The sequence below is a fragment of the Ranitomeya imitator genome, chromosome 4 (assembly GCF_032444005.1).
Source record: "Ranitomeya imitator isolate aRanImi1 chromosome 4, aRanImi1.pri, whole genome shotgun sequence".
In the NCBI taxonomy this organism is placed as follows: domain Eukaryota; kingdom Metazoa; phylum Chordata; class Amphibia; order Anura; family Dendrobatidae; genus Ranitomeya; species Ranitomeya imitator.
Genome location: NC_091285.1, coordinates 674,424,773 through 674,447,787, shown reverse-complemented (window position 1 = coordinate 674,447,787; position 23,015 = coordinate 674,424,773). Strand labels below are relative to the sequence as shown.

Here is a 23,015-nt window from a genome sequence, read left to right as displayed (position 1 = left end):
CCTTAAAGAATAATTTTGTATTCTTAAACATCAATCACCGGGAAACCGGCCATTTTGACACAAAAATCGGTGGTCTAGAATACCTGTCATACAGTGTTGACCGGCAAGGGTCCACCAATGTAATTACCATTCGTGAGAATGACCACAAATGGTCTCCCCCACACAGAAGACCAGGATAAACACTGGTAGGTTTTTGGGTTTGTTGGGTGTCCTGATGGTTGGACCCCCTGTTTTCGATCATCCAGCTTTTGAATGAATTTCAACAAAGAACCAATCACACATGTAAATACCAAAGAATAAATATTTAATAAATATCACTTAATAAATTAAAGTCATTTGAGATCAATAATAAATATACACAAAGAAAAAATAGATATTCGCAAGACAATCCAGTACTAGGTGATAATGGACATTATCAACACATTCCCTCAAAGGCTTTCTGTGGAGAAGTTCTAAAAAATAGAGTAAGGGTTGGTCTGATATATGAGGAAATCAATCAAATGGTGAGGATCTCACCAGCTGACCTATATTTTGAGGGTCCGTCACCTCTTTCGAGAATATGGAGCAGCATTTTTGTAGAATTAGCATTCAAAAACAAATGAAAACCTCTGAGGTGTTATGAAGTTCTCATACTACATGCAAGAAGGAGACATTAATCCTATATCATGTCACATAGTGATATAACAAACTAAACTAAATGTCCAAAAAGATATGGGGACCTCTCACAGCTCCTTGAAGATCAATTATCCACCCCAAAATACTAAAACCTGAGTACATGTGACCTGTGTAAGTATTCACAATGTTCAGTAGTGCATTATACAATAAGTCTTTTCGTTAACCATGGCTGGTCACTCATTGGTGGGTTGAGTCCGGAGGATAGTCACTGATCCAGGAAAGTCCCAGGACACTGTGTGCTCTATCAAATTGCCAGTATTCAATTGTTTGACTGGTCTGGAGTTGTGCCGTTATCTGGTCACCTTCTCTTAGATATCTGATGCTACTAGAGAAGGACGCTGGTTGGGTAATCCTGGAAAAGTTTTTGATAATGATGAATAATTTCAGGAGTGCTTTTTCTGGGTTGTTGTTGTTCAGAATGGAGATGGATACTTCCCCTTTTTCTTGTTTGCAATTGACATCATCATCATCATCATTAGCATAAACACATCTCAAAGTTATCTGTGAGGAAATGGAGTAGAAGCCTGATTTTTTAATCTCAAGTTTTTGTTTGTTTTGCTCGAAATTTCGACTCACAAATTGGTCATCAACTCTATTCATACTCCAATTTAGGTTGCCATTTCTCAGTTGGGCTAAAGAGAGAAAAAAAAAGAAGAGAGATCAGTTAATCAATATTGTGGGTAATAAACTACTCGAGCAAACACAAAATATGCTTCATATAATCTTTATGGGGCTACTAGTTTAGAAACCTATTCTCAAATTTTAATCAAGACTCTCATCTACTAACTGGAGTAGCCTCACTCACTCTTCGGAGGAGCCAACATGGCCATGCATTGTATGGTCAACCCATCTAAGCTCCACCAGGGGATCTCAGCTGATTATTTAAGAATACTAACAGTGGGACATTCTATGATCAACTTATCCTTTTAGAACCCTTCTAAAGGACCCCATACGCATTATTGTTAGGTCAACAACTTATTATGCTTTGCCATCAAATCTATTCAATGAACCTTAATACCTACAATACATCTATTTCGTGACCATGCATGGCTATAGGACTTCTGTTGAGTTGTCCCTATCAGTTTTATATTAATATGAATCTGCATGAATATCCATATGTATCTTATGATATTATATTCTTGGCTTTTCTATTCAAACGCCCAATGAAGGGAATTATGAGTTAGTAGAGATGAGTTGATTGTCAAGGTCCCTCATCTATGAATCAGAAGGACAGCTACAACCAAGACCATGTCTTTCTCTTCAAGGGCTTGAGAACTTTCCACAATGTCCCTCTGTAAATTAGATCTGATCGTTCTAGCTCCCAGAAGCAGGACAGCCTGTGACCAGCCCATTGTCACGTTAGGAAGGTCTTCTAAATAAGTCAAAGTTCAAGGTGGATGTTGTCTCTAAATCCATGAAGTCCGTTCTCAAAAAGTGTTTTTGAAATCAATGGCTGATAGTATCGAATGTCAAAATATCTGAAGCAGATAATTTACTTTACTACTTTAAATTGTTATAAATAATAATTATAATATAATCCTTAAAAAAAACTTACCATCATCCACCACCAGTTGGGCACTGTTTTCCTGAAAAAAAAAGAAAAAATATGATTAAAATAATAAAAAAAAAACGTTAGCAGATAATTACCAAAAATCTAAAGTTAAATATAGATAATATAAAAAAAGAGATTATAATAACAAGGCAGCTCATTGGGGATAATAATTCTTATTCCATCACTTGAGCTAAAATGCCATTGTATTGCATTATAAAGGCTAAAAAAGTGAAGTGATAGGAAGGGTTTACAATTCGGTGGTGAACTATGGTCATAGTACGTAATATCTATGTAATAGAGAGTCGGGTCTTCGACCCAAGTTCTTTCATCATTTTATGTTGGAAGACCTTCATAGCTTCTTCACTAATCTGTACAGTCTATGGTATCGAGAGGTGAAAGTGGCAAGCGGTTACCTCAGATATTTAATACAAGCAGAGAACTTACCTTTAGGTCCGTCTTCAGTTGTGCCTCAACAGTAGATACAAGATGTGGTCTTTCCAAAGTCATGTAAAAAGCACAAAGTGACCCCACCACCATAGTGAGAAGAACCAGTGAGATGACAAGGCAGTAGTCCAGACAGCGGCACCTCGGAACAGAAGACTTTGGATTCTCTGGGTCTTCTGATCTGACTGATGAGGACATGATGGAAGAGGAACAGACTGAAGCTTTAGTTAGTGAGACGCGAAACTGTGTGTGTCAGGGAGCTCTGCTTCAGTCACTTTTATATCAGTCTGCAGAGAGAGGAAGTTTGCCTGAGACCTGGGGTTTCCAAGTCATAGAAAAACCATAAGAGAACCATGGAGATTTCCACTATGTGACTGAGAGAGAGCGAAAGAGACAGTGAAACAAGGCAGGTAGAGAAAATGATAAAATGAGACATGACGAAAAAAGATAAATAGGTGGATGGAGTCAGCGGAAGAAAAGAGAGAAAAAGACAGAAAGATAGAGGATGATACCAAGTGGCATAACTGAAATCTCATGGACCCCGGTAGGACCCCACATAACTATTTATTATATAGTATTATTTTCTTCTATAGCACCACATAAGTGATATGATATCATCATTTATTGGGTCTCACCATTTGAATTCCCTATCAGAATGTCTTTGAAATGTGGGAGGAAACTGGAGAACCCGAGTAAACACACACACACACACGGGGAGAACATACACAGTGCTGGTCTCCTCAGTTACATTTTCTTAACCCCTTCTGGGTTTGAAGTTCAGATGATTTTGAAAATTATAAAATAAGATTATGAAGAGAAAGACGATAGAAAGAGAAGAAAAAAAGTAAGAAATAGTAACTTTAATTTTCATTCTATTTTTTTCTGTCATCAAATTATTCATTTTATTTATCCTTGTTTTCTAACTTCTAATCATCCTTTATCTTATCTTCTGTTCTTGCTTCTTTTTTCTTCATCATAGTTTTTAACATTTTCTTCTTTTTCTCATTTCTCCCACAATTGTATCCCTCCTTACATCCTTTTCTTACCCTTCTTCTACCTTCTTTCTTGCATTCCTTTTCACCTTTTTTCTCCGTTGTTACCTTTCTTCTCATTTCCAACCTATCTCTTTTCTTTTTTCCTCTCTTTTGTATTCTATTATTATCGATTTCATTCTTAGCTATTTCTTCTGTCTGTCTTATTCCACAATTCCTTCTATTTTCTCTTTCTTTCCTCCCAACTTTCCTTTCTTTTGCTCTATCCTTACTTCACCCTTCCTTCCCTCCTTCCCTTTGTCAATCATTCCCTTCTTTCCCTTTGTCCATCCTCATTGTATTCTTCCATCTTTTTCTTCGCTTATTTTCTGGTTTCTTGTTTATAATGTTATCTTTTAAAAATGTGTTACTTTCTCAATTCCTCCCATAATTTATCCTTATTCCCTGCTTACTTTTCTTTCCGTTTCTTTCCATTTTTTCATCCTTCATCTTTTTCTGTTATGTTTTTTTATTTTATCTTTCTCTTTACTCTTCCACTCCATCTTTCCTTCCATACCTTCCATCCGCCTTACTTTTCCCATATCTCCTCTCCTATAGTCTATCAATTATTAATTTTATCCTCATCCATTTTTTCCTTTTTCTTATATCTTCCTTTCTTTCTTCCTTTTCTTTCCTCCCTCCTTTCTGTACTTCTATCCTTTTACACCTTCCTTTCTTTTGTCATTCCCTTTGCCCTTAATACCTTCCTTTCGTACTTCATTCCTTTTATCTTTCCATTGCTTTGCCCTTTTAACTCACTCCTTCCCAACATTCATCCTTCCCTTTGACCTTCCTTCCTTCTTTGCTTTTGTCCTTTCTTCTTTCTTTCTTTCCCTTTATTCCTCGTTCCTTCCTTCCCTCCTTTGTCCCTCATTACTTCCTCCCTGTACTTCATTCCTTTAATCTCTCCATTGCTTTTTTGAACTCCATCCTTCCATTTGCCCCTTCTTCCTTCTTTCCCTTTTTCCATCCGGTCCTTCTGTCCCTCCTTCCTTCCTTCCTTCCAAAAGTTAATTAGAGCGTTGTAGAACATGTATAATAAGAGAATAAGTGGCAATGGTTGATTAACACAGCAAAGAATGTGGTAGTGGATAGCTATAAATGGCCTTGATGTGCCTCTGGACCGGAATCCCCCATTAGTGAAGCTGCTCTGCCGAATGAAGTTTAAAGAGAAAAAAAATTGGGAATTAATTTGCAAGAAAAGCAAATTTCAATTTTTAGAACGTATCGCTTCATTACGAAACAAAGGGATGTGATTCAGTATGTGCCATCATAAAAAACAATAATTAAAAAGAGAACACTCAATGATTAATGTGCACATTAGGAAAGGATCGTAAAAATCGGAGAGGAGGAGGGGTTTGTCTCTATGTAAAGTCTTGTCTAAAGTCCACTTTAAGGGAGGATATTAGCGAAGGAAATGAGGATGTCGAGTCCATATGGGTTGAAATTCATGGAGGGAAAAATGGTAACAAAATTCTCATTGGGGTCTGTTACAAACCCCCAAATATAACAGAAACCATGGAAAGTCTACTTCTAAAGCAGATAGATGAAGCTGCAACCCATAATGAGGTCCTGGTTATGGGGGACTTTAACTACCCGGATATTAACTGGGAAAGTGAAACCTGTGAAACCCATAAAGGCAACAGGTTTCTGCTAATAACCAAGAAAAATTATCTTTCACAATTGGTGCAGAATCCAACCAGAGGAGCAGCACTTTTAGACCTAATACTATCTAATAGACCTGACAGAATAACAAATCTGCAGGTGGTTGGGCATTTAGGAAATAGCGACCACAATATTGTACAGTTTCACCTGTCTTTCACTAGGGGGACTTGTCAGGGAGTCACAAAAACATTGAACTTTAGGAAGGCAAAGTTTGACCAGCTTAGAGATGCCCTTAATCTGGTAGACTGGGACAATATCCTCAGAAATAAGAATACAGATAATAAATGGGAAATGTTTAAGAACATCCTAAATAGGCAGTGTAAGCGGGTTATACCTTGTGGGAATAAAAGGACTAGAAATAGGAAAAACCCAATGTGGCTAAACAAAGAAGTAAGACAGGCAATTAACAGTAAAAAGAAAGCATTTGCACTACTAAAGCAGGATGGCACCATTGAAGCTCTAAAAAACTATAGGGAGAAAAATACTTTATCTAAAAAACTAATTAAAGCTGCCAAAAAGGAAACAGAGAAGCACATTGCTAAGGAGAGTAAAACTAATCCCAAACTGTTCTTCAACTATATCAATAGTAAAAGAATAAAAACTGAAAATGTAGGCCCCTTAAAAAATAGTGAGGAAAGAATGGTTGTAGATGACGAGGAAAAAGCTAACATATTAAACACCTTCTTCTCCACGGTATTCACGGTGGAAAATGAAGTGCTAGGTGAAATCCCAAGAAACAATGAAAACCCTATATTAAGGGTCACCAATCTAACCCAAGAAGAGGTGCGAAACCGGCTAAATAAGATTAAAATAGATAAATCTCCGGGTCCGGATGGCATACACCCACGAGTACTAAGAGAACTAAGTAATGTAATAGATAAACCATTATTTCTTATTTTTAGGGACTCTATAGCGACAGGGTCTGTTCCGCAGGATTGGCGCATAGCAAATGTGGTGCCAATATTCAAAAAGGGCTCTAAAAGTGAACCTGGAAATTATAGGCCAGTAAGTCTAACCTCTATTGTTGGTAAAATATTTGAAGGGTTTCTGAGGGATGTTATTCTGGATTATCTCAATGAGAATAACTGTTTAACTCCATATCAGCATGGGTTTATGAGAAATCGCTCCTGTCAAACCAATCTAATCAGTTTTTATGAAGAGGTAAGCTATAGGCTGGACCACGGTGAGTCATTGGACGTGGTATATCTCGATTTTTCCAAAGCGTTTGATACCGTGCCGCACAAGAGGTTGGTACACAAAATGAGAATGCTTGGTCTGGGGGAAAATGTGTGTAAATGGGTTAGTAACTGGCTTAGTGATAGAAAGCAGAGGGTGGTTATAAATGGTATAGTCTCTAACTGGGTCGCTGTGACCAGTGGGGTACCGCAGGGGTCAGTATTGGGACCTGTTCTCTTCAACATATTCATTAATGATCTGGTAGAAGGTTTACACAGTAAAATATCGATATTTGCAGATGATACAAAACTATGTAAAGCAGTTAATACAAGAGAAGATAGTATTCTGCTACAGATGGATCTGGATAAGTTGGAAACTTGGGCTGAAAGGTGGCAGATGAGGTTTAACAATGATAAATGTAAGGTTATACACATGGGAAGAAGGAATCAATATCACCATTACACACTGAACGGGAAACCACTAGGTAAATCTGACAGGGAGAAGGACTTGGGGATCCTAGTTAATGATAAACTTACCTGGAGCAGCCAGTGCCAGGCAGCAGCTGCCAAGGCAAACAGGATCATGGGGTGCATTAAAAGAGGTCTGGATACACATGATGAGAGCATTATACTGCCTCTGTACAAATCCCTAGTTAGACCGCACATGGAGTACTGTGTCCAGTTTTGGGCACCGGTGCTCAGGAAGGATATAATGGAACTAGAGAGAGTACAAAGGAGGGCAACAAAATTAATAAAGGGGATGGGAGAACTACAATACCCAGATAGATTAGCGAAATTAGGATTATTTAGTCTAGAAAAAAGACGACTGAGGGGCGATCTAATAACCATGTATAAGTATATAAGGGGACAATACAAATATCTTGCTGAGGATCTGTTTATACCAAGGAAGGTGACGGGCACAAGGGGGCATTCTTTGCGTCTGGAGGAGAGAAGGTTTTTCCACCAACATAGAAGAGGATTCTTTACTGTTAGGGCAGTGAGAATCTGGAATTGCTTGCCTGAGGAGGTGGTGATGGCGAACTCAGTCAAGGGGTTCAAGAGAGGCCTGGATGTCTTCCTGGAGCAGAACAATATTGTATCATACAATTAGGTTCTGTAGAAGGACGTAGATCTGGGGATTTATTATGATGGAATATAGGCTGAACTGGATGGACAAATGTCTTTTTTCGGCCTTACTAACTATGTTACTATGTTATGTTACATTTTACTAACAATTGAAAAAAAAACCCTCATGGACAATACATCCGTTGATATCACGCACTCGCTGGCTCAGCTCTTGATACAACATCTGTGAGGTCCCCTCCTATGTCACCAGGACCAATAAGTATCGAAAAACAAGATGCTCGTGTCCTAAAATGAAGAGAGGGCCAATCCTTCAAATCAGTGTAATTATCACAACTGTGCTATGATAACGAGTATGTAGACCCATCTAATTGCTTCTGGAGCACCCCCATGGGGCCGTGGGGTACTCGATACCGAGTCCTGCGGTTCACAGGGGGATGTCACGATGGCTGACCCGGTCCATGGCCCTGGGACGTCCGTGAAAAAGGGAAAGGTCTTTAAAGGGATAAAGTTTATGTTCGTGACGCCACCTGTGATATTCGGTCAGGGTGACCGACGCTGCTATAAGGGATCCGTTGGGGTGATGTTATGGCCGCTAGATGGTGTACCTTCCCACAGGTGAAGTATTTCCCCAGGACTTCCCGGTGTGTAGATGGTGGATGGTGAGAGGCACAGAGAAGAACGAGGACACAAGGTTGCAGTCTCTTTATCTTTACTGAAGACTTCAGCATCCACAGTCCAGGGCACCAGATCACAGGGCAGGCAGAGTCCGTTCGGTTTGGAGGCAAGTCCAGAGTCCTCTTTGTCCAGGTAGAAATCAGTAGCCTTCCCTTGCGCTGCAGTGTTGTAGTTCCTTACTGCCTAAGGCTTCACATAAGGTCCTCACAGATGTAATGTCTCTCTCTCTGTCCCCCATATAGGATAGGACAAACCCGTATGACTGGTGGCTTGAGGCGGTTTATAGGGTATTATGACCTAGTGGTCAGGACAATAATGGACATAGTGGTTAAGAGCACACGGAATGACCTGATAGTTTCTGATAATAAGGACGAGCTCTGGGACGTGGGAACTCTGCTGACCGCAATCCCTAATCCTATCAAACACACTAGAAATAGCCGTGGATTGCGCCTAACGCTCCCTATGCAACTCGGGCCAGCCTAAGGAACTAGCTAGCCCCGAAGATAGAAAAATAAAGCCTCCCTTGCCTCAGAGAAATTCCCCAAAGGAAAAGGCAGCCCCCCACATATAATGACTGTGAGTAAAGATGAAAATACAAACATAGAGATGAAATAGATTTAGCAAAGTGAGGCCCGACTTACTGAACAGACCGAGGATAGGAAACGTTACTTTGCAGTCAGCACAAAAACCTACAAAAAGACCACGCAGAGGGCGCAAAAAGACCCTCCGCACCGACTCACGGTGCGGAGGCGCTCCCTCTGCGTCCCAGAGCTTCCAGCAAGCAAGACAACAATAAAAATAGCAAGCTGGACAGAAAAATATCAAACCAAAGAAATACAAGCTGGAACTTAGCTTCTGCCGGGAAGACAGGTCACAAGAACGATCCAGGAGAGAACTAGACCAATACTGGAACTTTGACAGGTGGCCTGGAGCAAAGATCTAAGTGGAGTTAAATAGAGCAGCAGCTAACGAATTAACCTCGTCACCTGTGGAAGGAAACTCAGAAACACCCACCAGAGGAAGTCCATGGACAGAACCAGCCGAAGTACCATTCATGACCACAGGAGGGAGCCCGACAACAGAATTCACAACAATAGAGACTCTATCATGCCCCAGCCTCTAAGGGGTGCCACCGTGCCTCCTGGGTGTAGGGCAGACAGGTAAAGTGAAATTAGCAGTCCTGCTGGTCTCTGGAGCAAGGTGTAAAGGTCGTTACTCCCTCGGTGTTCCGGCCACCGGGATTCTGCACCTCAGAAGGAGGCAGCCTGTATAGGGCTGGTCCCCTTCTGTTATCCTTTCCTTTGCTACGACTTCCTTCACACTCGCTGCAATACAGTTCTGCCTTCTGAATGTCTCTTTCTGGGAGCTGCAGCTCTGAGGGCATGCACAGCTCCATGTCCTTCTCCTTCGTTCTCTGACAGGATCCCACCCCTGCCAGGGACCAACTAACTGAGCGGAGCTCAGCCAGCAACTGACTCACTTTTCCTACAGGTCACCAGTTTTACCAATGTGGGGAGTGACCTAATAAATAGGAGCAAGAGCTCCCCCTGGTGGCCTGGAGTGTGAAATGTGTTGCATGTTTGTGATACCTGGATGCAGTTATCCTTCTTTGCCTCCAAACGCAGCATCACTCTCCCCGAGAGGAGAGCAATACCACTTCGACGACCAGGACCCTGGGGCACAGCACTCCCCCCCATTAAATCCAGTACTCCCACACTGGTAAAAGAAAAACAGCAGTTACAGGTTAGCAAAAAGACATACACATTTTTGAAAAGTATTGAAACCAATTAATAAAGCTGCTTCGTTTTATGGGAGGTGAGGACTCTTGAACGTTGCATAACAAAACATATTTACATTGTGTGCACACTTTTAATAAGGGTGGAAAACAGTTACTAACTATGAAATACAATTACCCAAACGGGTGTACCATCTGTTAAGTGCAAAGGCAAATGTTCTGTCTTTATTTAAGTGCAAATCAACATCTGATTACTTTTATTCTTCTTCAAGTGCAAAGTTTCTGTCCAACCCCCGTGGGTTACTTCATTTTCTCTCTTTTATCAACAGTGCATCAGGACATCAATACTCATTATCGGCTATATTGAAACTCCGTTCTAACTAGATTCAAGTTTCAGCTTTCAATACTATCTACTATATTAACTCTTTAATATACTCTGTCAAAGTGCAACTAGCAAACATCCCCTTTAAGGATTTAAACAATATTCAAGTCTCTTTTACTGAGGTAGTGCAAAGTATAAATACTCAAGTCAGTCGATAACGCTATAACAGCAGGAACAAGCGAGGGACCCGTTCACAACAAGATTAGAAACAGTCTCTTTTAGAAGCAGTATCTGAAAAAGCTTCCTTTGTAAAACCAGTAGGAAGCACCTTTAAGAATGTACAACTGTTTACAAGCAAGTCCAGCCCTACCCACGCCGGCAAGTGGGCAGAACCAAGGTGCACCTTTTGGTTGCCAACTATGTGCAATCGAAAGTTTTTGCACCATTCACTGTCCATGATTCCAATGTTCTTTAAGGAAAAAGGAAAGGCAACTTTGTAAACAAAGGATCCCTTTAAACTGGGGACCCCTTTAAGTAAAAACCCTGGCTGGGTTCAATAAACTTGGAAAGGTAGCAGCAAAGATGAACATTTAACTATTTACAGTAATTTCCAGATTTGTGTTGTTCTTTTATAGTAGCTTGCAAGGCATCAGCCGGTAACGAACACTTCCTGGCCTGGGAATGTTTGTATCTGAGTCCTCATCTGATGCTATGTCAACGTCATTGGTTCGCCTCTCATGTATGGTCAAGTCATTAGCCGCCTGAGTACGGATGTCAGCTATAGCATTTGCCACAGCGGCAGTTTCAGTGGTGGTGATTATGCACACGGTTGTAGTAGTGTTGGTTTGAGGAGTTACTGTTTCAGAGACTGGAGGGACAGCGCTGGTGGTCTTAGTTTTGGCACCAGGTGGCGCTACTGCAGGTGCACATCGTTTATCGCTCCTGGCGTACCAGCCTTTCTCGCTCCAGTGGTGGGTGTAGGTCACATGATCCCCTCAACACAAATCTCGGTCAGGATTCCCTTCCCGGAGATGGGATTCCACATCACGGCTGGTGACATAGACTTCTGCCAGCAGTCCCAGTTCCTGAATGAAGCCCCAACCCCTTTTCGTGTGAAAGGCTACTACTATCCCCCGCTTCTCTGGACTCCTGTTACATCGTTTGGTTTTATGGTTTTGCGCTTTATGTTGGGCGTCCTGTTCCTTTCTTTGTTTCCACTGTAAGATCAGGCATCATCTATATTCCTCCCAGGTGAGGGCTCCGATATAGGATTCTCCCTTTTGGGCCTCTCCTATGGACCCGTTGAACCTGACTCCCCGAGCATCCCATCGGAAAATCACTCCCTCAGTGCTCACGTCCAGCAGTATGCCCACGGTTGCTAGGAGCGGGAATAGTGTCTCGTCAGTGGTGTGAGGAGTCACCGGAGCCGGAGCGAAGGCTGGGGTCCGGTCGTAGTCTGGGAGAGGGACAGTCACTGAAGCAGGATCAGTGGCTGGGGGAGAGCGGTGTTGCATGTTTATGATACCTGGATGCAGTTATCCTTCTTTGCCTCCAAACGCAGCATCATCCTCCCCGAGAGGAGAGCATTACCACTGCCACAGCGACGACCAGGACCCTGGGGCGCCGCACTTCACTATATCTAAAGGAAGAAAGGAAGCAACTTGGAAATAATCTTGTTTAAAATCTAAGGATGAGAGAGCATGCATGGTGATAATCGGATATCATTGGAGTATCTGGGTGGTCGGATGTGCTTGTTACTTGGCAAGCATTGCCTGGTGCTTGGTAGTAATGTCCCGCCCCTCATGTTCGGCGCCTGTTACACAGCCAATAATAAGCATTGCCTGAGAGTCACTGTAATGCCGTAGCCATCTTAGTTGTGGAATTACTGTGATTGGCTGGCTGTGTGACATCATCAGGGATTATAAAAGGAGAGGCACACTGACGCCATTGCACAGCTCTGTGACACTTCGTATTGGAGGGAAAGAGTGCTTGTCTAGGCCTGTGTGTGCACGGTATAACGAGTCAGAGTCCTGTAGTGTAGATACTGGTGCTGAGGCTGAGCCATCATACTAAAACAGCCCTCCTAAGGACTAATCGTTTGTATTACATACAATCTAAATTTAGTCTAGGAAGGGAGAGAAAGTTGCAGGAGCAGGGAGAGTGGTAGAATCCAGTCTGTAGGCAGGGAGAAGGGTAGTTACTTTTTTTTGTGAAAAAATTGATCCTGCAACTATCTTTATTGGTATAACACTGCTTTCTGAATCTCTGCTGTTTCATTGCAGTCATTACTCACTGCTGTATATCCATCGCGAGGTCACCTGTAGATATTATCTGGTGAAAGCTGTTATAGCATATAAATGGAGCCAGGCCTAGTGTCTTTGATCATCTATCCACCCCCTGGAGGGTTGAGCAGTTGCTAATTTATCTCAAACCAGCTCCCACAATCCCTCTCACCAGACCCTCTAGTCCACCCCCTACATTCCACAGAAACCGCACTCATCAATGTGACCAATGACCTTCTGACAGCAAAATGTAATGGTGACCACTCTTCTCGACTTTTCTGCAGCTTTCAACACTGTTGACCACCGTCTCCTACTCTCTATGCTCCAGTCAATAGGCATAAAGGACTCTGCTCTCTCCTGGTTCTCCTCCTATATTTCAGACCGCTCATTCATTATTTGGTCCTTGGCTCCATTTTGTCTCCTCTTCCTCTCACTGTTGGGGTTCCTCAGGGCTCAGTGCTTGGCCCCCTACTTTTATCTCCACACGGCCCTAATTTGACGGACTATCATCAGATTTGACTTTCAGTACCATCTTTTTACTGATGACACACAACTATACACGTCATCCCCTGACTAGTGTTGAGCATTCCGATACCGCAAGTATCGGGTATCGGCCAATATTTGCGGTATCAGAAGTCCGATACCGAGTTCCGATATTCTTGTGATATCGGGAATCGGTATCGGGATTTAGATTAATGTGTAAAATAAAGAATAAAAATAAAAAATATTGATATACTTACCCTCGGACGGGCCCTGGTTGTCACCGCTGCAATCGCCATGTTTTCCTTCCTATGAATGAACTTTTTAAGTACCTTCGATGACGTCGCGGCTTGTGATTGGTCACTTGAGCGGTCACATGACCGCTCAGCGACCAATCACAAGCCGCGACGTCATCGAAGGTCATTAAAGCGCTCATTCTTAGGAAGAAAAGCATGGCGATTGCAGCGGTGACAACCAGGGCCCGTCCGAGGGTAAGTATATCAATATTTTTTATTTTTATTCTTTATTTTACACATTAATATGGATCCCAGGGTTTGAAGGAGAGTCTCCTCTCCTTCAGACCCTGGCAACCATTACGGATACCTTCCGATATTTGTGTCCCATTGACTTGTATTGGTATCGGATATTGGTATTGGCGATATCCGATATTTTTCAGATATCGGCCGATACCATCCGATACCGATACTTTCAAATATTGGACGGTATCGCTCAACACTACCCCTGACCTTTCCCCTGCTGTACTACAGAACACCAGTGACTGTCTGCAGTCTCCAACTTCATACCCGCCCTTTATCTGAAACTCAACCTTTCCAAAACTGAACTTCTGCTCCCTCTATCTTCTAACCTCCCTAAATCTGACATCTCCCTCTCTGTGGGTGGCACCATAATAATGTAAGGGGTTGCAAGGACAATGCGGTACCCCCTAACCCCTTAAGCCATGTGTAATTTTTTAATATATGCTGCTGTGCATATATATATACTAGCTATTGAACCCGTTCTACGCCCGGGTGGCGAGCATTTATATTGGTATATTGTCTCCATCCTGGTATGTGCTGCTCCATCCTGCGTCCCCATCCTGTCATGAGCTGCTCCATCCTGCGTCCCCATCCTGTCATGTGCTGCTCCATCCTGCGTCCCGATCCTGTCATGCGCTGCTCCATCCTGCGTCCCCATCCTGTCATGCGCTGCTCCATCCTGCGTCCCCATCCTGTCATGTGCTGCTCCATCCTGCGTTCCCCTTCCTGTCATGCGCTGCTCCCATCCTGCGTCCCCATCCTGTCATGCGCTGCTCCCATCCTGCGTCCCCATCCTGTGATGCGCTGCTCCCATCCTGTGATGCGCTGCTCCCTTCTTGCGTCCCCATCCTGTCATGTGCTGCTCCATCCTGCGTCCCCATCCTGTCATGCGCTGCTCCATCATGCGTCCCCATCCTGTCATGCGCTGCTCCATCCTGCGTCCCCATCCTTATGTGCTGCTGCATCCTGCGTCCCCATCCTTATGTGCTGCTGCATCCTGCGTCCCCATCCTTATGTGCTGCTGCATCCTGCGTCCCCATCCTTATGTGCTGCTGCATCCTGCGTCCCCATCCTTATGTGCTGCTCCATCCTGCGTCCCCATCCTTATGTGCTGCTCCCATCCTGCGTCCCCATCCTTATGTGCTGCTGCATCCTGCGTCCCCATCCTTATGTGCTGCTGCATCCTGCGTCCCCATCCTTATGTGCTGCTCCATCCTGCGTCCCCATCCTCATGTGCTGCTTCATCCTGCGTCCCCATCCTTATGTGCTGCTGCATCCTGCGTCCCCATCCTTATGTGCTGCTGCATCCTGCGTCCCCATCCTTATGTGCTGCTCCCATCCTGCGTCCCCATCCTGTTATGTGCTGCTCCCATCCTGCGTCCCCATCCTGTTATGTGCTGCTCCATCCTGCGTCCCCATCCTTATGTGCTGCTCCATCCTGCGTCCCCATCCTGTTATGTGTTGCTCCATCCTGCGTCCCCATCCTTATGTGCTGCTCCATCCTGCGTCCCCATCCTTATGTGCTGCTCCATCCTGCGGCCCCATCCTTTTGTGCTGCTCCATCCTGCGTCCCCATACTGTTATGTGCTGCTCCATCCTGCGTCCCCATCCTTATGTGCTGCTCCATCCTGCGTCCCCATACTGTTATGTGCTGCTCCATCCTGCGTCCCCATCCTTATGTGCTGCTCCATCCTGCGTCCCCATCCTTATGTGCTGCTCTATCCTGCGTCCCCATCCTTATGTGCTGCTCCATCCTGCGTCCCCATCATTATGTGCTGCTGCATCCTGCGTCCCCATCCTTATGTGCTGCTCCATCCTGCGTCCCCATCCTTATGTGCTGCTCCATCCTACGTCCCCATCCTTATGTGCTGCTCCATCCTGCGTCCCCATACTGCCTCTGGCCCGCTCGGCGCAGAGTGCTGGGGTCCTGAGCAGGTGGGGACACCGGCGCGCTGTGGGGGTCAGGTGCCGGTATCGCCGCCAGCTCAGGCCCCCCCAGCACTTACTATACTCACCTGTCCGGCGTTCCATCGCTGAGCGCCGCCATCTTCCCGGTCTCCTGGCTGTGACTGTTCAGTCAGAGGGCGGCGCCGGCGTGCATTAATCGCGTCATCGCGCCCTCTGAACTGAAGGTCACAGGCCGAAGACCGGGAAGATGGCGCCGCTCAGCGATGGAACGGGGACAGGTGAATATAGGCCGATACTCACCCTCCTGGCGGTCCCTGCTTCTGCGGTGGAGGTCGCGGTGTGCGTTCAGTGTGAACGCACACCGCGATCTCCCGGGAGCGTCGCTCTGTGAGGCCCAGACTGTGCCGGCGCTTGCGCTTGCGCAGTCTATAGAGGCTTCGGACAGAGTGACGCTCCCAGCGTTATATTATAGATATATATATATATATATATATATATCATATATTCTGCTGTACAGTATAATTTATAGGGACAGTACAGTTTACAGTTTAGACACTAGATGGGGGCACAGAGTTCTTGAGTGTTAGCCTCCATGTAGATAGTTAACATAGGAGGGGATAGCTGGGGAGTAAGAGAGCAGGACTTCCTGAGGTTTAGGCAGTCAGGGCGGGTAGCCTGTATTGCTCGGGTGGGCGATATGACCACCACCCCGCAACGTTGAAGCAGAAGCCGAGCCATCCAGTGGGTCACCTAGCAGAATGACAGATGCAGAGAGAAGAGATTGAAGGAACAAAGGATTGAGTTTCTCAGGAAGAATACTGCAGGATAGAGTGTGGCAGGACAGCCGGGCAGGTCACTCAGGATGTGGAGGTTGTTAGCATGGGTGGACTCCCTTGGTGCCGGTGCAAAACGGATGAGGGACCCCCTGCATACAGTGAGCATATGCAACGAGGAAGCCGGGAAAACGTACAGTGAGGTACGACCCGATCTCGAGCCGTGTGACAGGGAGAGAAGAGAAGGGAGAGGTGCAGTATCATGTAACATGGAAACTATTGTTGTTGATAGAATGTATCTGGGTGTGCTGCAAAGATCTGAAAGCAAAGTTTTGCATTTTGAGTTATACTTGGTCTCTGTGACCCACTACTCTGCAGCTCCCTCTCCTCGCCATCTTTCTGGGATAATGACTCATGTATTAGCCGAGGGGGACATTTTCAGCTCAAAAAAATGTGATGAAAAACTCGGGTTATGCACAAGTATATAAGGTTATAAGGTATACTGTAGAACCTTGCTTTGTTTGAAATTTCGTTGGTTTGAAATAAAACAAAAAATGGCCCGCTGCAGGTGTAGAAATTTGGTTGTTCAAATATTGACTGTTATCATCAATTCTTTTTATTTATTTTTTTGCAACAAAGATTTTGTTGTCACACATTATCACATTATCATTATCACTAGGGTTGAGCGAAACGGGTCGGTCATTTTCAGAAGTCGCCGACTTTTGGCAAAGTCGGGTTTCATGAAACCCGACCCGACCCCTGTGTGGGGTCGGCCATGAGGTCGGCGATCTTCTGAATCTGGTATCGGAATTCCGATACCAAGTTCCAATATGTTTGCAATATCGGAAATCGGTATCGGAATCCATATTTAAGTGTAAAATAAAGAATTAAAATAAAAAATATTGCTATACTCACCCTCTGACGCGCCCTGGTACTAACCGGCAGCCTTCCTTCCTTAGAATCAGCGCGTGAAAGAACTTAGATGACATCGCGGCTTGTGATTGGTCGCGCGACTGCCCATGTGACCGCTCACGCGACCAATCATTAGACGCGACCATTCCTATTAGGTATATACTCACCCTCGGACGCGCCCTGCTTCTTTCCGGCAGCCTTCCCTCCTAAGAATCAGCGCTTGAAGGACCTTTGGTGACGTCGCGGCTTGTGATTGGTCGCTTGAGCGGTCACATAGGCGGTCGCGCGACCAATCACAAGCTGCGATGTCATCTAAGGTCTTTCACGTGCTGATTCTAAGGAAGGAAGGCTGCCGGTTAGTACCAGGGCGCGTCAGAGGGTAAGTATAGCAATATTTTTTATTTTAATTCTTTATTTTACACTTAAATATGGATCCCAGGGCCTGAAGGAGAGTTTCCTCTCCTTCAGACCCTGGGAACCATTAGAAACCCAATGCACTGCATTGGGTTTCGTGTTTTGGCCGACCCCGACCCCGACTTTTCTATTGGATCGGCCGATTTCACTCGACCCGACTTTTGAGAAAGTCGGGTTTCGTGAAACCCGACCCGATCCTATAAAAATAAAAGTCGCTCAACCCTAATTATCACACATTGTTTGTCACACATATTTTGTGTGAAATTTTATTGGCTTGAAATAAAAAACAAAATTGGCATGCTACAGGTGTAGAAAATTGGTTGTTCATAAATTGAACATTGTCACATACTGTATACTTTAGAATTTGGCTTATGTGACATTTTGTTGGCTTGAAATAAAAGCAAAAATTGTCTTGCTATAGGTGTAGAAATTTTGTTGTTCAAAAATTGACCATTGTCATATACTTTACAACTTGGTTTGTGTGAAATTTCGTTGGTTTGAAATAAAAAACAAAATTGGTCTGCTACAGGTGTACAAATTTGGTCCCTTAGTACTTGGTCCCCACCCGCTACTATTTCTCCAGTTATGGTGTCCCACCTTGTACAGGCACGAGTCCAGTAATATCACTTTGTCCTCATCAAAGCAGTTATTGGAATTATCCACTTAAAGACCGACACATTTACAAGGGCTTGTGGCCATGGACGCTACATTTTCCTGAAGTCATGCTGGGTGAAGAATGTGGAAGACAGGGCCATCTCTTACCCCGACACTGCACGTGTGCTACCGACGAGGAGGATTGCTGGTACTATCAGGGTGCCCAGACAGATCTTGACACTGAGCTTCCAACCAGACATGGTCGTGTGTGATAATGGCAATAAAACCTGGTGGGGGCTGTGAAGTTTGGCAAGCTCACATACATACTATGCTTAGTCCACATGTTCATCTTGGTGGTACAGCGGTTTCTGAAAACTTACCCAGATTTGTCAGAGCTTCTGGTTATGGTACACCGCGTCAGCTACAGGTGCCATCACTCTGGCAAGTACCAGCTCACCGACTGGTATGCGACATGACCACGTGCTGGAACTCCACACTGCATATGCTCGCAAGGCTTTGTGAACAGCACAGTTCAGTTGTGGAATACCAGCTCCAACACACCCTTCGGCATACTGTTTAGCCTCCGCACATAACAGTAAAGAGTGGCATGGATGTCTGACATTTATGCAGTTCTCCAAGACTTTGAGGACTCCAAAAAGATTGTGGGCGGCAATGGCTCCATCATCAGTGCAACAATCTCATTTCTGTGCCTACTAAAACAGTCACTGCTGACAAGGCGGACCAGGTGGAGACCAGGTAGAGACGGAGGAAGACATGAGACAAGCAGAAAATATGTATGAGACCCTCCTTTATGTCTAATACAGGATGTATATTGGATCGCCCCCAGACACAGGGCCACGAGTTCTCGGTACCGGGCCTCTCTGGTTCGGTTCTGAGGCTGTCACGGTGGCTAGACCCGGTCCGCGACCCTGCTAAGGGGCGTCCAGTAAAGGGGGAATAGTCTGTCAGGGGGTCGTGACGCCACCTGTGGTGTTCGGTCAAGGTGACCAACGCTGCTGGGGGGTCCGCTGGGGTGATGGAATGGCAGCTGGATGGTATACCTTCCCACAGGTGAAGTATGTCCCCAGGGCTTCCCAGTAAGATGGATGGTGATGGTGTGAGGTGCAGGCAATAACGAGGACACAGGGTTGCAGTCTCTTTACCTCTTTACTGAAGACTTCAGGATCCTCAATCCAGAGCACGCTTGGCAGAGCTATCAGACACCGGCCGGTCCGATGGGCACATCCAGAGTTTCCTTCGCAGATGGAAATCGTTGCCTACCACTAGCGCCTGTGTGTTGTAGTCCTACCCTGCTGAGCATTTGGAATAGTCCTCACAACTGCTGTTCTCGTTCGTTCTCTACAGCTCTCTCTCGTTCTTTGGTTCCAGATGTTACTAGTTTCTAACGTCCCCCAGGTATGTTATGGCTAGGACGCCACCCGTATGACGGGAAGGCTCGGAGCTCTTCCGGGACCCTAGAGACGCCCCTCTCCACGCGTTGCCCCCTATGTCTTCGTAGGTGTAGTAAGGTAGACAGCCAACCTATAATTAACTGTCCGGCGGAGTTTGAAGTAAGGCCTGAAGTCAGTTACTCCTGCGGTGTTCCGGCCACCTACTACGCGCCTCAGTAAGATGTTGCCTCTCTCTCTCGGCACGACTCTTACTGGCTCTCCTTTGTGCTTGATCTCGTTTACACTGTTCCACAATACCCTTCCCTTCGTGTCTCTCTCCTGGATACCGCCGCAGGGTGTGCAGGCGCGGTTCCGTTACGTTCTGTTCTGTTCGCTAGGCACCTGCCAGGTTCCCACACCTGACAGGGACCCCCCTGTGCCTTCTCCCTGCAACACCCCCTGCCACGGGATGTTGCCTGAATCCAACCCAGTCAGCTTCTGACTAACTTCCTTCCCAGCCCCTAGCTTTACCAGTGTGAGGAGTGGCCCAATAAATAAAGCCTTTTTCTCCCCCTAGTGGCCGGAGTGTGAAGTGTAATGTGTTCTGGTGATACCTGGACAGGAGAACTCCTTAGTGCCATCAGACGTACCGCCACTCTCCTTAGCGGCAGAGTGCCATACTGCAACGACCAGGTCTCTGGGGCGCTGCATATATTAGTCCCTATTTTTGGCACTTCTTGCTTTCTTCATAGGTTACACTAAATTTTCCAATTTTTTTAATTAAAAAATTACATTTTGGCTTACTTAAATGGCAATTTTTTTTAAAAAAAAATCCTTTTAAAATGTTGCCTTATATACCTGTCATTATTGAGGAAAAAATGTTTCTTAGCATGCTTTTCCTATTAACTCCAATTTCTCTTCAATTGTGAATGTTTTATGGTCAGTCCTTAAAGTGAAGTAAAAGTGTGACACAATTCTTCTCCTTGTAGGATCTGACAGAGAAATGCTTACATTTCCCATTGACTCCCATTTTATGTGTTATTTGAAACAAGCACACGAGCATTAGAAATTGCTTGGTTTGAGTAATGAGCATTTGAGCATTTTAGTGCTTGCTCATCTCTATTAAAAACCTTTTACCATTTTGTGTATACAGGTCCTGTGCAGACTTATTTATCTCAATGGTTACAGACTACAGTGTTGCCGACATCTTGCTTGCATTCTCAGCGCTGCGTTCACCGCTCTACTTCCCCCAGCGTCAGACCATCTCTCTGAGCTGCCTTGTGTTCACTGCCAGCTCTGCTCATAGACAGTCTCCAATTGGCTATAGGCGCTGCCAGATTCTGCAGGGATTTAACCCTATTCTGTAAGATTTGCCTTTCCCAGCCAACACATAGGCAGCAGGGGGTTTATTAGGCAGCTCCTCCCACCACTCCTTGCCCTATAGTTGGTTCCCAGCTGCCTGTCTCTGGATCCTGTGGGTGCATGTTTGTTGTGTCTCTACTGGTTTTCACCCAGCTCATGAGAGAGAGAGAGAGAGAGAGAGAGAGAGAGAGAGGAAGAAGAATGTACATCCTCAGAGGAAGGTGATTATCACCAGGTGAGTGTGTGTGAAGAAATCAAGCAAAAGGTGGCAGTGTACTCATTTAAGCAGGAAAGTCAGAGGACCTACAGCAAGAAACTTCTAGGAAGGTCTCTAAGGGACATTTGGGAATTAGTGTTGGACAAACCTTGAAAGCCGCAGTCAGAGAGACCGATTCAGCAAGGTTGGGGTACGTTCAGTTAGGTGAAAGCCAGAAACGCTCCCTTACTGGATTCTCAACAAGTTTAGTTGATATAAAGTTTTCACAGCGAAGAGCACTGCTTTAAATGGCGCTATACTGGGAACGGATGGAGGTCCTCAACTTAACCTGATATTCTAGAGTAATCTCTATTTCGCCAACTGTGACGCTGTCCATAACCAAAGCGAATGTGCCTCTAATACAAAGAACATAGTAAGCTCATCTCTTAATATTCTCTGTATATAAGTTTTGCTGTTAGTAGTGATAGATGAACGCGTGGATGTTCAGTCCTGCGAATCGAGGCTGGAGTGTAGGTTTGTTCTCTTCAGAATTGAGTCCTGATTTTGTATTTGATGCAATGATGGACAAAAATTGGTCTGGAGACCATGTGGACATTGCCATGAGGCAACATCAGACCACTCCTACTCCTAGAATTATGATGTGGGGGTGGCATAATATACTGTACAGTGGCCGGACCCATCTTGTATTCTATATGCAGTGCACTAACATCTCAACGTTACCCCTAATTGATCATGGAATCAGTCTTCCGGTCATTTATGCAAAATGTCCCAGGAGCCATTTTTGGTCTGGCCATTTATACAAAACTAGATTGTGGCCCGATTCTAACGCATCGGGTATTCTAGAATATGCATGTCCCCGTAGTATATGGACAATGAAGATTCCAGAATTTGCGGCAGACTGTGCCCGTCGCTGATTGGTCGAGGCAACCTTTATGACATCATCGTCGCCATGGCAACCATTATGACATCTACGTCAATACTGTGCCCATCGCTGATTGGTCGAGGCGAATTCGGCGCAGACTGTGCCCATCGCTGATTGGTCGAGGCAACCTTTATGACATCATCGTCGCCATGCTGTGCCCGTCGCCTGGCGGTCTCGACCAATCAGAGACGCGGGATTTCCAGAACAGACAGACAGACGGAAAAACCCTTAGACAATTATATATATAGATGTCCCAGCAGCCATTTTTGATCTGACCATTTATACATAGTGTCCCAGGAGCCATTTTTGGTCCGTTCATTTGTACATAGTGTTCCAGCAGCCATTTTTGGTCCTGCCATTTATACAAAGTGTCCAAGGAGCCATTTTTGATCTGACTATTTATACATAGCATCCTAGGTGCCATTTTTTGGTCCCGCCGTTTATTCATAGTGTTCCAAGAGCAATGTCTGGTCCGGCCATTTATTCATAGCGTCTCAGGATCCATTTTTGGGCCGTCCATTTATACATAGTGCCCCAGCAGCCATTTTTGGTCTTGCCAGCCATTTTTACAAAGTGTCCCAGGAACCATTTTTGGGCGGTCTATTTATACATAGTGCCCCAGCAGCCATTTTTGGTCTTGCCATTTTTACAAAGTGTCCCAGGAACCATTTTTGGGCCGTCCATTTATACATAGTGTCCTAGGAGCCATTTTTAACACAACATCAGGCCACATGTTGCTCATGTTACTGTGAGAAGCCTGTGTGGCATAAATGTGCTATCATGGACTGCAGCGTCTCCAGACTTGTCTCCCATTGAGCTCATGGCGCCCGGGTATTAATATACCCACTCTCACCATATTTCTTT

General features: G+C 44.8%; 1 protein-coding gene across 1 annotated transcript; it reads right to left on the bottom strand.

Moving 5' to 3' along the window:
• Positions 1-289: 289 nt before the first annotated feature.
• LOC138674348 (uncharacterized) lies at positions 290-2,932 on the bottom strand. The gene is made up of 3 exons (XM_069762202.1): positions 2,672-2,932; positions 2,231-2,261; positions 290-1,307 (listed from the first exon to the last, which is right to left on the bottom strand). The coding sequence occupies exons 1-3, from the start codon at positions 2,867-2,869 to the stop codon at positions 853-855; spliced, it is 684 nt and encodes a 227-aa protein (XP_069618303.1). The 5' UTR covers positions 2,870-2,932; the 3' UTR covers positions 290-852.
• Positions 2,933-23,015: the final 20,083 nt, after the last annotated feature.

What these genes read in the sequence shown, in the direction of transcription:
- LOC138674348 (XM_069762202.1), bottom strand. Translation starts at nt 2,869, where the DNA reads ATGTCCTCATCAGTCAGATCAGAAGACCCAGAGAATCCAAAGTCTTCT. An exon ending in AACTGAAGACGGACCTAAAG is followed by an intron (nt 2,262 to 2,671) that starts GTAAGTTCTCTG and finishes TTTTTTTTTCAG; the next exon opens with GAAAACAGTGCCCAACTGGT. An exon ending in CCAACTGGTGGTGGATGATG is followed by an intron (nt 1,308 to 2,230) that starts GTAAGTTTTTTT and finishes TTCTCTCTTTAG; the next exon opens with CCCAACTGAGAAATGGCAAC.